We start from the raw sequence: 17,982 nt of genomic DNA, 5'->3' as shown, positions 1-17,982 counted from the left end.
ATACGACTATCACAAGTAGAATCATAATGAAAAATACGCCGGTAAAAAGTGCCTGTAGAAAACGGCTTAGCAAGTAGTCAGTTTAGCTTCGGTTGCTATGCTAACATCACCCATGTTATACCAGAGAAACTTTCATAACAGCGTTGTGATGCCAAACAGCGTCAATTCAGACTGACACCAAACAGCGTCAATTCAGACTGACACACATTCACTTAAGGGGAACTGGGGATATGTATCAGCTGCTTGTGTGACAGTCAGACAGTGAATACTTTAGAGCCGTGTGAGCTAACCCGGAGCGAACGGGAGAATACACTCCCGTGGAAGAGCAGCCAGCACTGCAGCGGTCGGTAAATGCCGCTGAAACACATTAATAAACAATGAACCACGGCACTCTGGAGAAAAGTATAAGGTTGGAGAAGTCGTTATTTAATTTAATCTGGCTTCGTATGATTAAAAGCAACACGATCATCGACCCGACGCAGTCCCCGGCCCGTTGTTGTTGTGAGCTCCGTTGGGGAGAAAATCAGCGACGTCATGACGCAGCAGCGGCAGCACCAGTCGGGCTCTGAGCGGTGTGAACAGAGCGGGAGCTGAACCGAAGAACCGGTTCTGAACCAGAAAAGCTCTAGCACGGAGCTAGAACGGGAAAAGCCTTGGTGTGAAAGGGTAGTAAATATAGACAGAAAGTTGCATCAAGGGGTTAGATTTCAGCTTTAGTTGATATAGTCACATAGGTATCACAAAGTGGATCAGTTTGCCTCTACTACATTATCCTTTATTATAACAGGTTGCAGTGTTTCCCATACATTGATTTATTTGTCTGCTAAATGCCTAAATTGTAAATTATATTTTTGGGAGAATAAACCCCACAGATCCTCAACTTATCACATTTATTTTTAAAAACAACAACTATCCAACATAAAAACAATAAAAATATGGAGCATTTTTTGATCAAATAAAAATAATTTGTATTCCAGAAATGTTTTCTTTTTATAATTTAAATATGTCAATGTACTCACTGTCTTTTAGTAAACTGCTTTATACATGCAATACATTATTACTATCTTATTATATTTCGATAACAATAGCATATATTCAAAATAATAGCAGCTCTAGTTTAAAAAATGTTGTAATCATCCTTGTTTACATAGTGGAGGATATTTCTGGAGATGTTTCCCACAGAGGAGAGTTACTTCGATCTTAGATGTGGGCACTTTAAAGACAGTCCCTAACTTCCTCTTTCTCTCGGTCGGTTTCAAGGCTGCCCCCGTTAAACGTAAAAGTTGTGCATGAACTAACCTATATAAGTAACCTTAAAAAATACGTCACTCGCAAGAAACGTCTCTTAAACGCCACACAACTATAAAAACAATAACAAGAATATCGGTTTTATACTTTTTGTAGCACTTGTATTTGGTGAATGTATAGGCCTACCCACAATAAAATAAAACGCAACAAACGTATTGAAACATCCCAAAATAATATCCCCCAAGTAGACGAGTAACCCGTTACACGTACAGTGCTGTTTAGTGAAAAGCTTCACATCCTGCATTGTGGCTTTAAGAATGGGGCTTCCTTGAAACCGTCAAGTTCCATGTTTGCATGGTCAAATTGATTAACTTCTTCAACGTAACTTTTAGAAACAACTATTTTAGATACTTTAAAACGTTAGCATTTTAGAGTAGTTTAGTCGGATATGTTCGGTTTTGTAAGCTTTTCCGCCGTTTAGAGCTTCTCTTTCGTTTTGCACTCAGTATGCCCGTTTGCAGACAGGGAGTGGCAAAATATAAATAATTATTTTGCACAACTCTTCGAACTAACTTTTTTACCGCAGAAATACAGTGTTTGTTTTTGAGTGACGGACCTAATGGACCATTCGCCGTCAATAATCACTCAAGTAACAAGAGACGAGGAGGAAAATGCGACTTATCGAGAGGACGGTGAGTTTGGGAAACTTTTCAGAACTTTTTTCAGCTGTGTATGACTGTCAGTGAGGCACAGGACAGCGGTGTTTTTAGGACGCCATTGTGGCACTAACGCTAACTGTAGATCCGTGAACGAGCTCCACTCGTCTTTTTAACACTCCGAGAATATATGCGTGTCCTTGGCTGACATTGTTGTGAACATTTGACTATGTTTGACTAAGTTTGATAGTGGTTGCATTCTGGGTAGGCCGAAGTCGAAGTGGGAAGCCGTTTAGGGGCTTCATATGTACAACAAAGACCGCATTTTGATTTGAATTACTATTTAAACTTAACATGTCAATGTTTGGCAGAGTTTAATACGGTTTTATGCTATAAAACCGCAGATATAATGTTTCAATTCAAAGGGGGCGTGGTCACTTTGACAGTTCACTGTTATTGTTTTGGACTTTGATGTTCAAGCTGCTACTGTTTAACTCATAGAGTTCTGACAAGAAGGTATTTTTTAAGTATATGAACATATAACTATATTACAATCATTATGGGCTTGCTTTAACTACTTGTATCCTGTCTATGAGGTCTGGAAAGCATACATTCAAGTTACACAATCTCTTTATGCCATTTGGATTAATAGGACATTTGAAGTGTAAGTATAGCTGTATTAAGCATCAGGAAACCTTCTAATCCTCTTGTTATCTTTAGAAATAGAAGGCATACTGTGTTGTTTATGAACACTTTACGCATTTGTATGGAGCAGTGTTAGAGCGAAAGTGATGCTAGGTGCCCAGGAGCAGTTGGGGGTTAAGTGCCTTGTTAAAGGACCCCTTGGCAGTGCCCAGGAGGTGATGGCTAACACTCCACACAATGTCTTTTTTAATGTTCAAGCCAATCTCCTACCGACTGAGCAAATGCCAATATACTATTGTTCTGTTTTCAGTCTGCTGAATGAGGTTGAATCCCTCAACTGGGAGGGGATTATATATCAATAACAACAATTTAAAAACAATACAGCTGCAGGATGTTAGCTCTCTTCCATTATTTAGATTAGATCTTGCTAATCAAAAAGATAACAATATACATTCATACACTAGAGTAAAGTCACAGTACATAAACAGGGTCAATGATGTCCTAGAAATCAATATCGCTTAGGAACAGATTCTGCTGTGACCGTTAGTATCCAGAAGGTGGCAGTCCTGTCGAGTTTACTGGTACAAGCTAGCTCCAGCCTGCTTTCTGATTTTTGTTCTTCCTGGCCAAGAGGTCATGAGTCCAAAACATGGCTGCTACCCAGAAGTGAGGGGCCAGTTCCATGGGAAAGTGGGGGCTGTGGTCAGCCTGTAGATCAAGTTGCTGCAGCCGAATAGGCTTCATTTCAGGAAACCTCTACAAAGTTCTAACTTTATTTTATTTTATCATTGATATCAAATGTATCCCAAGTCACCTGAGCAAAACTAATATGCAGTTTATTTAGCTATTAATCATGTATATTTATTTAATGTGATAATTCTCTGCAAAATACACATTTCCTGTCTACTGAAGTCGTTTTTTCTGTCATGAGACAGTCTGTAAGGGGAATATTTTTAGATGCAGAAATGTATAAATCTTGATGTGACCTGACTAGCTCGTCTACCATGAACCTGGTATACCATTTGCCGTGGCCGGGTGTGAAGCGAGCTGTCAGATTGTAGCGGAGTGTCGGGTGTCGCAGCGGTGGAAAGTCGGTCGTGGGAGGCCTCATTCTTTCTGTGTCTGGATAGGAATAGAAGCAGCCAACTACAGAGGCATGGCTGTGCCCAGGCTGAAAGGGTCCCAGATCAGCCTGCTTTCAGCTAAGTAGGCTGAAATTTGCTGATGTGGCGCGAGGTCGTTGCTGCCCCTTCGGATATGCTGTAACCTCATTATCAGTGTCTGAGCCTCGGGGGGGAGAGGTGTGAGGAATGTGGCCGTATACTTTCCTTCTTTACCATTTCTGCTGCCTAATTATACATGTGGGCCCGATTAAATGAAGAGCTGAGGGGCAAGTAATTGGTGTCAAATCGATGGTGGCATGTTCATAACTCAAGTACTGTACTTAAGTACCACTTTAAAGTACTTGTACTTGAGTATTTTTATTTTATGCTTCTTTATACCTTCATTCCACTACATTTTTAGAAACCAACATTTGACTTCTTAGTCAACTACTACACTGGCTGAGAAGTGAAACTGGCTTTAATGGCCCACAACATTTCCATTTGGAGGAACGCGATGCAGCTTCAGAAACGATGCAAATATCAAAATACAAATGTGCGAAAACACATGCAACCCATGTCTTCCTCTTAGCCAACTTGACAACACATGCACAACAGTGTCCTTCTAATCTAGCTAAGCTACTAATATTGGAAGGACTCATGCATTCACATTGTTGAAATAAGCCAATAGCTTCTTTCAGCGTTATTTCTTTTTGCAGCGCTTTTAGTGAACACATGTTTTTCATTTGCATGTGTTTTGGCACATTTGTGTTTTATATTGCCCTCATTTTTCCGAAGTATTTTGGCATTTCCAGTTTGTTTGACCTATAAACTAATTGTTTTACAGCTTTAGTTACTTTTCAGAGTAACTTTAACAACATTTTTGCATTAATATACGTGATGAACTTGTAATATGATGCATCTCTAAAGATGAAGTGGAATACATGTTTGAGCTACCATTCATATATTGGAATATATACGGTACAACATAAGGAAAAAAAGTCATACAAATAAAAAGTTTGTGTATTTGTCTACAACAGTGAAATGCTACTTTATTTACAATATAATATTGTCAAATATACAACAAATGATCACATATGGGGGCCATTTGTTTGCTTGCTAATTTACTTTTGGTATTTAAAGTATATTTTGATGATTATATGTCTGCACCTTTACTAATGTTAGATTTCCAATGTAGCTTTATGATTAATAAAGGATGCACAAATAATTTAAGTGTTGTCGTCATTGCAATATGGACTAGTGTGATATCCAAATCACATTTGGCACAATATGAGTAAGTTGAATTCTGAATGAAGTATTGTGATACTGCCGAAGAGTCCCCTTATTCTACTGACTAAAAACACATCCTTGCGTGGTACAGAACATCAAACCATGATCATTTCAAACATATTATTCAATGATATTGTTGATTAATGTTTCAAAAATGGTTGTTCTCTATAATATCATGAGTCATCAGTCAAGATAATCTGAACTAATTATTCTTTCCAATTTCAAGTTCATAATCATATGATTAAAAAATTGTCGTATGGATTTCTTTTACTTTTGTTTGTTAAAGGTGGGGTAGGTAAGTTTGAGAAACCGGCTCGAGATCGCTAGAATTTGAAAATACACAACCGGAGAAAATCTCCCACTTCCTTACAGAGCCCCTCCTCCAACACACACGAACGCGCACATGACCAATGAGGGCACGAGATAAGTTTGTGCACAGATGGAAGGCTGACAGGCAGGTAGGCCATCCAGTTATTTTAGCCGGGCCGGCTAAAATGATTGGTCGATGACATTTTTTTATGGATTTTTTGTCAAAGCACTTAAGATATTCATTGCTATCGGGATGTTAAGAGCATTCCATGGAATATAACAAAAAGTGTATCTCGAGCCGGTTTCTCAAACTTACCTACCCTTTAAGTTTATTTTGATACCAATACTTTTTTACTTCTAGTTAAGCACAATTTTGAGTGCAGGACCTTTATTATTTGTACTATTTAGTATTGCTTCTATTACTTATGGACATTTCTTCCACCATCTAATGATTAAGCCACGTTTGCTTTAATGTGAATTTTCCTAAATGTTTTGATGTTTGAATTAGGTTACTCGCCAGAACCCCTGCTATCGTTGTTCGTGTTCAACTTGTCTAAGCTAAGTTTGTAATCTCCCCCGTGCTCTTTAAAATCTGGGTGCAGACAACTATGATAAGTGTATAGCTCTTAAATTCCAGCGGAGTGTCAGTGTTTGGCCGCGCTCCAGCGTGTCATGTAGACGCCCCACCTGCAGATCGCCATCCAAAAGGCACATGTTAAAAAGGGCAGCTCAGAGAAAAACTGTGGATGCTGCACATGCTGTGCAATGCGTGACACCATTTTATTTTTGCTGGTATATATATATATTTATAAAATGGACAAGTCAAATCAAGCAATCTGATTGGTTCTTAGCCGTGATATACTGAGCGTATACCACGGGTAGAATTGTAGTTACTTTTCACAACAAGTCAGTATCCCTCCGCGTCTGAGAAAAACTGTATACAGTTGGGCTGAAAAGCAAACTGCCTGCAGTTTGGTTAGGGTTAGGTTAGGGAAAGGCCACCAGATCTCCCCATGTCGCCCGACGACTTCATGGTTATACAGAGATCCAAGGAAAGGCACGGGCCGGCGCATAGCGTTTGGGGTCTAACCCTAGCTTTGCACTTTGACTGAGTCATAAATATGAAAGGTATAAAGTGGACAAGGTAAATTAAGCTTGAAGAACAGAGACGAGGATATAAACTGTGGTCACGGCGAAAACTCCCCTGCCAAATGGCTGTCTCTCTGTTAACCCGTTATCCTCTTGAAAGACCCCAAGGGGCTTGAGAGGGCAAGGGGTTAGGAAGAAAGAACATAATTAAATAGTGAGTAGCGAGAATGTGGTTTTATAAATTAATTTCCAGTTTTGAGATTTAGGTAAAAGCGCAACAATAGTTAATTTTAGTGGTTTGAATTGAAGGTTAGATAGTAAAGCTATTTGTGGAGATGTATTTCAGGAATAGATAAAGAGCCAGAGTGGTTAGGGTTAGTGGTTAAACTAAAGGTAAGATAGTAGGCTTATTGATGGATATTACATTTAGGATTAGGCAGAAGAGCTCGAGTGGTTAGGTTTTAGTGGTCAGATTAAGGTTAGGTATTAGACCTATTGATGAGTAGGATAGATAATTACATTTAGAGGAAAGAGGAAAGGGAGAAAGGTCCCCACTGGAACCTTTATTGGAATTGATGAGAGGTAAGGAGGTACGCTGTGAATACGGTCTAAACACTCCCTGGCCGGAATAGGCCTCTCTGCAACCTGTTACCCTCTACCAGAACCCAGAGAGGTCCGAGAGGGGAAAGGTTTGGATAAAGAGAAAATAGAATAAATAGATTACAGAAGTAGAGAGTATGAGAAGTAGAGAGAGAATAGATTTAGAAGAATGAGCAGTAGTAATAACCTTAGTTTTAAATATACGATCTAAGGTTTTAGGATTTAGGGTTAGGGTTAGGGTTCGACCCTCCGCTTTGCGTCAGGCCGAACCACGCCCCTTAGCTGTGATATAATGAGCATATACCACGGCCTGTCGTGAGCTATTGCTTAAATATATTTTTACAGGCTAGTTTATACCCAGTTTATTATATATATTTGTAAAATGTTATATCCCACCCGATGTAATAGCTGTTAAGTATTTTAAACTGAATTCATCCTTTTGTGTTGATGCATGGCTACAGCCAAGTCACGCTCCCACTTTATTTTTAGCCGCCATAGTGTCGGGGCTCTAGGAATGGAACTGTTGTTGGTAAGTCCACTGCTTTGGTCCTGACTGAACAACTGTTGAATGAGTTGCTTTGACATACATTCATGTCCATCTCAGGATGAAGTGTAACACTTGTTCTGATCCCCTAGGCTTGTCCTGTTGCATGATCATTAGGACATTTATTTTTACTCTGAAAACTTTAATTTCTGACAAAATATCTGCAGGCTAATGGCATTTCCAACAGCCACTGCTCTACTCTATGTTAAGTACTAACATGCTAAACTGAGGTGGTATAATTGATCAACAGTATCTGCTATTTAGCATGTTAACATCGTGATTGTGAGCTCTTAGCATTTGAATATTAGCATGTAGCTTGTGCTGTGCATATAGAGCAGGGTTGCCAACTCTCACGCATCTGGCGTGTGACACACGCTTTCACTCTCAATCTCACGCTCTCACGCTGCCCAAACTATTCTCACGCCAAAAACAAGAATACTGAAGACTAGAAACGGTTTTGAAAACTTTTGTCACGTAGTGATCGTCTTCTCAATAGAACATCTTTGATAATGTCTTCTGGCCAATCAGAATCACGATAACGGCGTGGTGTTGTTGCAGGAAGTCCCGACGGAGAATACTTTTGCTGTAGTACATCTCTATACATCGATACAACATTACGTGTTGATAGAAATCAACACGTAATGAAATAAGACCCCACGGTTTGATGATTGATAGGTGTGTGGGCTGTCTTTCATTTTGACACACAGAACAATGGGGGCTATCCACCCTTATCCACAATGTAAAGTAATTCACACAGCCTCTTCCCTCTTCTCTCTGTGAGGAGCAGCAGGTTCAGCTTTCAGAACAAAGTCACAAAAAACTAAAATGGCATTCATTTTTTTAAATATGTCGTGTAGTAATAGATGTATTTATTTTTCTTCGCAAGAGAGTACCAGAATGTGTATTTTATGTTAGTATTTAAAAAAATCTCCTGGGGGAGACTGCTGACACGATAGCAGTCATTTCGTGCGCATATGTGTAATTAAACCGAATTAAACCCATGATATCAAAATCTCACTCCAGCCAGGTACCCAAAGTTGGCAACCCTGATATAGAGAAAGGCAGAAATGAGTCCTAAACCTGCAAATGAGCTAATTTGAGCTTCTAGGTTATTTTGTCTCGAAGTCAGACAACACTAGCTTAAGAGATTTTCACATGTTGGTGTATGACATAAAATACCTTGGTAAGTACCACACTTGTAAATGGCCTAAGCTTTTACGTGCAAACAGCGTTTGCTAAGAAGGGACTAAATGAGACTGGTAAATGTTATCAAGCTAAACATCAGCCACCTTTAGCTTAGCGGTGGTGACTTTCAGTTATGTGAACGTCGTTCTTTATTCACTCCTGCCAATTCCAATTGTAAAATCCCAGTGTTTTCTCCCGTCAAGGGACCCCTTGCGATGCTAACTTCCCGGTCGGCCTACAAAAATGTGTCATTACTGTACCACTCGTTAGGCACAGTACAGCCTCACAGACGGCGGAAATGCTTTTATATCATGTGTTGAAGTACATAATGGGTTAACCATAATTTGTATCCTATTTACAATCACAATCAATGATACAATATATTTTCTCTAATAGCTGCAAGAAAAACTGCTAGCATGAAATTAAACTTTTAGTCAAATTTTTTTTAATTTTCTTCATATCACCCAGCCCTAATCAGATCATTATCCAGCCTATCTTTATTAGCATTTAAGAAACAAATGTAATTGTACATAAAAAAACGTTAAAATGACTTGTGGTTTTTACGTATGATGGAGCCATGTGCTGTCTGTGACACTATTCATGCGCGCTGTGGTCTTTAGGAATAGTATACAGTGACAGCCCTTTAATTTAGTTCTTTTTTCTTTGCAGTGTACACATACAGTTTGTTGCCTGCTGTGAGTATGCGGCAGTATATACGTACACATAAAATATTGTCATTAACCGCTGTCAGCGGGTTATCTGCCGGGCTATTTCAGGCGCTGCGATGTGTAATATCAGAAGAGCTAATGCTCAGAGCAGCGTGATGTTTTTTAACACTACAAGCTTCACCTGCCCAGTTCCTTCACACATGTTAACACACAAACCTTTACTCTTGGGACTAAGATAGGCATTTCTCAACAAGCATGTCCAGCCCTTACTGACAGCATTACAGGGGCTGCATCCACTTTCAGCACCGATGAATGAAGCAGTCAACAGGCCAAAGTCATTGCAAAAAACTCTTGAAAGTAGGTCACACTTGTTAGCCTGAAAGGCAAGGTCATAAAGTAGGATTCTTTTAGCTGTGCCATATTCTTTCGTGTGATTTTGGTCAATGTATAATGACCATTGAGTTATTTATTCCATATGTCATGTGTTATTTGACTCTTACTGTTATGGGTTATGGTTGTTATAATGAGAATAATATATTTGATTGCCAGAATTGATTAACAATGTCAATGCTTTCTTGAGTGAAGCTAGAATAGAAAGGATACAAAGGTTACTATAAAAGCTTCCTTTGTATTTTACAGAAGAGGAATAGGGCCACATGTTAATAATTGTTTAGATCTGCCCAAAAGTACCTTTTTTTAGTTCTGAGATTAACGTCAAAAGAAGGAAAAAGTGAGTATTCTGAGTTTAAAGTCAGCCCTGACTTTCTTCTCAAAATTCTGACCTAAAATGAAACACACTTTTGCCCAGATCTCAGAAACTGATTCACATGTGGCGTTAGTCATATTCCGTAGTATCTATAATTAGCATTGCCATTTTCTTTTGTGTCGTTTTGTCCATAGTATTTTCATGCAATTCTTTAGGTGTGTTGTAAACCTGTTACCTTAATTAGTATGAGGTTCATTATTTAGAAAATATTAGTTATATGTTGGTATAAAAAAGCCGGAGTTGCTAAATTAAGTAGTATTTATTTATTTACCCTATTCTGGCCTCACTGCACTGGCTTCCAGTTCGGTTCAGAATTGATTTTAAAATCCTTTTATTTGTTTTTAAAGCACTAAATGGGCTGGCTCCGGCCTATATAGCTGAACTGCTCCAGCGCTATACCCCAGCCAGAGCTTTAAGGTCTGCTGACCAGCTGCTGCTGGTAGTGCCCAAGACCAGGCTAAAAACCAGAGGGCACCGAGCCTTCGCAGCAGCTGGCCCTAGGCTCTGGAACACTCTGCCCCTCCATGTGAGGTTGGCCCAGACCATAGGGTTTTTTAAATCTACACTAAAAACACACTTCTTCTCTCTGGCCCTCTAGTTAGAGCGGAGCATGACTCCTGACTTTTCCCTGTGTTTTATTTTTATTTTGTTTTTAAGATATATCTGTTGTAATTTATTGTCGATTATTGTGATTGTAGTAATGTGTTTTTATTACATGTACAGCACTTTGGCTCGACCAAAAATCGCTTTTAAATGTGCTTTATAAATAAAACCTGATTTGATTTGATTTGATTTGATATCATACATTTATTATTTAGCCACTTAAGAGAAGTGTTTTCGTTATCCCAAAAGACGATAAACTAAAGATAATACATTCATGTTGTGAACAAACTTTTCAATCAAAAAGAAAGGTCTTCAAAGTCGGTCAGCTGTTTGTGGATACAGCTGGAATCCAAAGATTACAAAGGTTATTCTAAAAGCAGTTTTTGTGTTTATAAGTAGCTGTGCCATTTTCTCTTGTGTGATTCTTACACTGTTCAATGACTTTTGAGTCATTTTGTCCATGTTTTATGTATTCAGGTGAATTTGCCACCTGTAACCTGAATTATTATTATTAGCTTTTTTATAATGTATATAATACTGTAAGGTGTATGTTCAGGTAAAAAAAAAGCCAGAATTGCTCAATTAAATTAACATAACATTGCTCAACAGACCCATAAAGTCTTTTTATTTCATTATAGTGTACAATAATCGATGCCATTTCATTGACATTGTAATATCACAGTACACTCACTACACTACCCCCTCCCTCCCTCCACCCGCACATGCCCACACAGCAAAACCAAAAAATGCTTATCAAGATAACTTAAACAACAGAGCCATGAAAAAAAACCATAAAAAGGAAAGTAAAACAAACAAATAATTATACAATACAGCGACAATGTAGACAATGACAACACCACAACTAGTATTTCCTGCCGTCAGGACTAATAGCCACAGAAGGCACCGTTCCATCACTGGTCATATCTCAGAGTGGAATTTATTAACAATTTGAATGCTTCCTGTTTTCCAATATCACCACATTAGAAAAGGTTTTTCAGAAACACAAGCAGTCCATTGCCCATCTGTGCTATTTCACAATCATTACACATTTGCAGCAAGCTGACGGGTCCGTTCTGTGGTTCACAGTGAAGCAACAGACTCTGTCTGAGCGGCATGCTAATGCCTCAGCTGACAGCTCCGACTGCACATCAACTCTCAGCTAATTTGTCAGTATTTTCTTTTTTAGAAAACTCTCTCATCACTCTAACACCACTTGATGAGGTGTTTGCACATGCGCCACATGTGTGAGACGATAGCTGTTGTTACACCGGTTTGTGATGTCAGTGTGGATTAATGCAAATACAGTCATAACACATTGTCACCAGTATTCATCTTTTTTTATTTCAAACTTTAATATATTCGGTTTGTAGTGCACAATGTAAAAAAATTGAGTAAGGGGAGAATTCAAGTCTAATCCATGATTATTAAAATGTTTATGCGTAAAGTTTAATTTATAATAAGAAAAAAACAGCACAACACTTTACCCATTGGTTTTATATATACAGTCTATGGTTTAAATGCTATTAAACTGCTACAGTCATACTTTATATAATATATATCATGTAACTGTATATCTTTTCAGTCAAATACATTAGACCACATAACATTTCTCACTTATATCAATTCTCAAAGTCATGATTAAAAAAAAATTGAATAACCATAACCATGTTTATATTAACACTAGAACCGCCAACGGGGTCAATTTGACCCCGAGCTGTTTTATATTTGATGTAACTTTTTTTCAATAAAATATTAAAGTCTCCCAGTCCGTGACTTTTCCTGAAAGTGTGTTATGTACCACCCTCTGTTGTTAAAAATTGTCAATATGAAGTCAGATTGAAGAAATCACCCAAAAAAATTGCCATTTATACCTATTTCCGCCAAGCGGGTCATATTGACCCCACCCCTTTTCATATAAACATGACGTGTTGCTATAGCAACGCCTTTTGTCTACTGCGGTTCCTCCTTATAGATTGAGAGATAGATTGAGAGAGAGAGAGATAGATGGATAGATATATTGATAGATAGTTATAGATAGAGAGAGAGAGAGAGAGAGATAGAGACAGTCTGTAGTGAAGGAGTGTGCTCCCGCTCACGGGAGACTGCTCGCGCTGCGCTCCGCAGCAAACAGCTGTGGGGCAAGTTGAAAGTAGTTATGCTGGCCGCGGTGTCTAAATAATGCTTCCGGGCCAGCGGGCCATTTATAATGTCGAGCCCTGAGAGTCCACAGATTATATTGGTATACGTTTCATCCCTGTGCGATCAAAACTCTCTGTTCAATAAAAGAATTTTACCTTGAAAATCAATGCATTCTAATAGCGGGTCAATTTGACCCAGGTAGCGGTTTTAGGTATAAAAAAAATCTCTGGCGGTTCTAGTATTAAATGTCTTTCATATGTGTACATATCTCAACTTTACTATACTATAATTAGTCTTTAGGCTCATGGGTCTACTGTTTTGTTGCTAAAATATATAGATTTGGCTGTGCTTAAAGACTAAATATAATGTGAGAAAAAAATATATTTTCAGCGGTTTTGACACATTTAGAGAATGTCTTCATGTGTTTAGGCAACCCAATAGAACTCTAACATCACATGTGTGGTCCGTGTATCACTGAAGAAAACATCATCTGCTGTTCCTCTTTAAAACAGTATTGCTATGCCAGTGAAGACAACATTTTGTGACATTAACTGGCAAAATGATCACAAAAAAGGTGCTTAGCCAGCAATACAGTAAAAAAACGAAATATTTATAACAAATGTTGCCTATGTTTAGATGTGTTTAATATTAGCGTCATTTATTTAAAGTGTGCACTTTGATTCTTATGCTTCCCTAACATTCTTTTAAACTAGTGGGAAGAAAACATCCAACATACATTTATGTTTATTTCTCTATTCTTATTGACAACCTCTAGAGTTCTACGAAATTCCCAAAAGGTAGGAGTACACGATGCTTATTTTTTCCTATTTAAACCAAATATTTTAGAAAACGTATTTAATGTTGGTAATGAACTGGTTTCTTGGTAATAGGTGAAATCTATCCACCCGCATTTCCTCCCCTTGAACAAATTCCTGGTATTCGAACAGCAAAAACTTGTCAAAGATGTCTTCAGCTGACTATTTTTGGGAATGTAATGTACACCTGTACTTTGTTATGCAATGTCTTTTAACCTTTTGCTGTACAACTGAAATAGCCATAGTCCAGCCGTACACAGCATGACGGAGCACAGTACGGGTTCCTGCTGACAGACCCTGCAGAGCGATGCACAGATCAGATATACCGAAACAGCATGACTGCCAAAAACTGACATCATGAACCGGAATGAGTCCTGGCCAGATGTCACTGGAACTGAATCACAACTGCATAAAGAACAATTCTATTGAAAATATCTAAATCAAAATAACCTGTTGCAGTTTGACTGGTTCTACTTCCATCTAAGTGGGCTTTATCCATCTACGTCAGTATGAGCGTCATTCCTTATGTTTCTTCTCTGTCAATTTGTTCCAGGTGCCAGTGAAGCTTCCTCTTCAAAGAAGCCCCGCAGCAGAGGCCTTTTCAACAGTTTCTTCTGCTGTCTATGTCGCAAGGAATCTGAGCCACCTCCACTGAAAAACAATGCCCCCCTCTTGGTAGAAGAAAATGGGACTCTGTCAAAAGTAAGTTTTCCGGGGGGGAATTGGATTCCTTCTAACTCTAGCTTAGATTCATTTATTTCTTCTAGACTTTTGTTACCTTTCAAACCCTTATCTCTCATTTTCTATACTGTCCTCTGTCAAATAAAGGTGGAACTGCAAAACAATGTAAGTTCCTTTCTCCCCTTCTTCCTCTTGATATCAACTTTCTCACGCTATTGAACAGCATGTGGTCAGCTTGATTGGCATGAAACATGTTTTCTTGGCTCAAAGCTTTCCTTGTTTACGGGAGCATCTTTTCTTGGCAGGTAAGTAGTGTGGCAGTGTTGAAAAGCACCCCATGTTCAGACATCTGTCAAGATGACTGGACGACACAAGACGGAAAGAAATAGTGTAAATATTAGATGTGACCGGAAGATCCCTGCATCGCAATGAGCAATGAAACATCTACTGTAGATGTGTCACAAGCAAGGCAGATTACACTTATCATCAGTTGTGATGAAGAGCTTGTGTCAGTTTTAGTCTCTTTACCTCCTGGATTCATGTTGGTTTAACTATGGAGACTATCAATTATCATCAATATGAAATAATCTTCATACTGAAACTTGTTTAAATTTGCCACATGTGAATCATTAAGATGTTTACATATGCTAAAACGATTAGAGGGCCTCTATCCCGGATTGACCACTATCACATTACGTTACATTTTTGGACAATTGACAATACTCCCTGTGGTTTTACTGAAGATATTCTTGGAAAACAGCATGACTTTTGGCAGTTATGGTCTAAGGATCAAGTGGTCAAGGCATTTTCAGGTGTCAGATTAATGCCTTAGTTCAGCCTTTTATAGAGATTTGATATTCCAGAAGTTATTTGTCACGTCTTTCCAAGTCCCCAAAATAAATGTCTTGGTCTCTGGCAAAGGGGAGGGTCGAGTCAAGTGCTAGGCTCAGTTTTGGTTGTGACAAGCAGTCATATCAACGTGCATGCTGCTCCTGTTGCTGTTACTCTCTCTGGGGGCTGAGGGCTCAGTGACTCCCCCCACCAGCACAGTGAATATCCACTCTGAATGGACCCTCCAGTTACCTGCCAGTCATTTGGACTTACACTCGGCATGATCAGGAACCAATGCATGGAGTAAAACCGTTGGACTAACACAATTCAGATTGAGAAATCATTTCCTGATGTATTTGGAAAACTCCGATCAAAGTAAGGTCCCCGGGGAGGGGGAGCCGTCTACTCGGGCCATGATTGCGGAACAATGCCAGGTTCCAAAATTAACAGAGGCTGCAGATTTAACCAGCCCCTCAAAGGGAAGTGCTGAACTTGGCATGGAGGTCCTTGTGGAATATACTGAGCAGACTGTTATCAGCAAAGAAATTGACCCTTCTATCCTTTGCTTAGAACATTGCAACATGGACAGAGATGAGACTGAAACCTATTGCAAAGGACACTCTGAGGGATTTGAGCAATACCCAGACCGATTTTTTGAATCCCACCAGGTCCTTGATCAGTGTGAGACTTCGGGGTTAAGCCAATCATTTGACGACTTTGAGTGTTTTAAACCTCTCAAGTCCTCTGAGCACTGTGATAATCATAGCTTAGCTCCCAAGTGTACTTCTTGCTGTGAACACTGTGCAGAACACCTCCAATTATTTCAGCAATGCAAACCCTCTGACCAACAGTTGGAGGCTTTTGATTTTGAGCCAGATAAATTGGCAGTGAACTGTGACAGTTTGGAGCAGTGTGAAATGTCTGATTTCACACCTGAATGCACAGACCACCTGGAGTTCCTTCAACAATACGAGCCCTCAGATCAGCAGAGTGAGTGCTTTGACTCTGAGCCAGACACATCAGCAGAGGATTCTGAGAAATGTGAAATGACTGGTGGTTTGACACCCGACATCTCTGACTCCGTAGACTTATTGGACTGTGGCACGGAACTTTGTGAGAACAATGAATGCGCAAATGATGAAGATGAGGAGAGATGTCCACCTAAAGAAGACGACGAGCAATATGAAACAGAGACTATTGATGATGAGTCCTCCACATTATCAGAGGATTCAAATTCCTCTGACATTGACACACCAGTTCACACTTATTTTGATGATTGTGAAAATGTTGGCTTTGCAAGCGAATGTTGTGCGGTTCAACAGCTAACTGAAGACAACTGTCTGCAGGCACTAGACATGTCCACAGATGACTCTGAAATGTGTGAAACGGATTACTCTGAAACAAATCAACAATGTGCTTCCTCAATGCAGTGTACTGATCAGTTTGGCACCGAAGATGATTCTTCAGATTGCTCTTCTATTGAAACCAAATCCTTTAAGACTTGTCCAGATTGCAGCATTCCGTCAAATCAATGCTCCGATTTATCTGAGGAATCCGAAAAAGAACCTCGGGAAGACGATGGAAACGATGAAGACGAAGGAAGTGATGAGCAAACACAGTGGGAATCCTTTGAAGATGATGAAGAAATGGATCAGATAAATATGAATGAAATTAATGAAGATATTAAGAAAACACCCACTGCTGATATTGTTATTGAGGAATACTTCAATCTATTTGACAGTGGTGACCATTACGGACACGCGTTCGCCAAAAAACAACGTTACATCTCGTGCTTTGATGGCGGAGATATGCACGACAGCATGGCGACATCCGAGGCACAGAAACTTGCCAACAAGAAATACAGATCTAATGAAATCAATGAGGATATTCATGTCCAGGAAACTGATACGTGTTTTGATGCTTCTGACGAGCAAGAATATGAAGATAGTTCTGAGGAAGATGCAAGTCAGAGAGATGACGTGTCTTCAGGGTCAGAGCAACAACAAGAATACTGGAGTGTAGAATCAGAATCAAGTTTAGCAGGGGAGGAAAATGAAGAAAATAAATTGGAAGCCGACGATCTTTACGCAGAGAACAATGAGGAAGAAGAGTGTGATGAGGATCTCTATAATAATGATGAAACTGAGGCCTGCCTGTTCTCTGGTAATGAGGATAATATGAGTGCGCCATGTTCAGAGGACATCTCTGTGGAAGGTGATGCTTATGAAGATGAAGCCTCTGTTGCTCAGAATAAGGAATGTCTTTATACCATTGGACATTTACAGACAGCTATTGTTACAGAGCCTGAAGAAATATGTATGGCATGTTCAGAAATGGAACCATATTGGTCACTTGTAAATCAAGAGGAAAATGAAGAAATGTTTGAGTCTGGTATTGAGGATTATTACGCATTTCAGATTCATAGCCTACAGACATCTGTTGAACAAGCCCTAAATGGATTCATTATGGACGGAAGATCGTCCGATCAAATCCTTGGGTATGCTTCAAGGATTGAAGGAGATGCTCTTTTGACTGAGTTACGAGTTAACCCTGGACTTGTAATTACTGAAGTTATTGAACTAAGGGAGGATTTAGAAAACGGCTGTGTTGTTGAAAAAACATCAGATGAACAATCCTCAGAATCAGGTGATGACTGTGGATACCGTGACATTTCAAGAGTAATCCAACCTACTTTAGATCTCATTCACAGTGTTTCACGAGTTGTGAAACAGGACGACACACAGGTCAGAAGGACTGAGGAAAATGAGGCCTCTGAAGAAAGCGCCGATTTAGAAGAGGAGCAGAGTGACGAT

The 17,982-nt window shown here is 39.3% G+C and overlaps 1 protein-coding gene across 1 annotated transcript in view; it reads left to right on the top strand.

The window, feature by feature from the left end:
- The first annotated feature begins 1,556 nt into the window (after nt 1-1,556).
- LOC117485687 (carboxy-terminal domain RNA polymerase II polypeptide A small phosphatase 1-like) overlaps nt 1,557-17,982 on the top strand; it is a 29,656-nt gene continuing 13,230 nt past the window's right edge. Inside the window, exons 1-2 of the mRNA XM_034134328.1 lie at nt 1,557-1,940; nt 14,211-14,359. Of these exons, the coding sequence (XP_033990219.1) occupies nt 1,868-1,940; nt 14,211-14,359 (222 nt within the window). The 5' untranslated portion in view covers nt 1,557-1,867. The remainder of the gene's footprint in view (nt 1,941-14,210; nt 14,360-17,982) is intronic.

This window comes from Trematomus bernacchii, unplaced genomic scaffold (assembly GCF_902827165.1).
Source record: "Trematomus bernacchii unplaced genomic scaffold, fTreBer1.1, whole genome shotgun sequence".
Taxonomy (NCBI): Eukaryota; Metazoa; Chordata; class Actinopteri; order Perciformes; family Nototheniidae; genus Trematomus; species Trematomus bernacchii.
The sequence above is the reverse complement of the archived record's forward strand: the minus strand, read 5'-3'. Positions and strand labels throughout refer to the sequence as shown.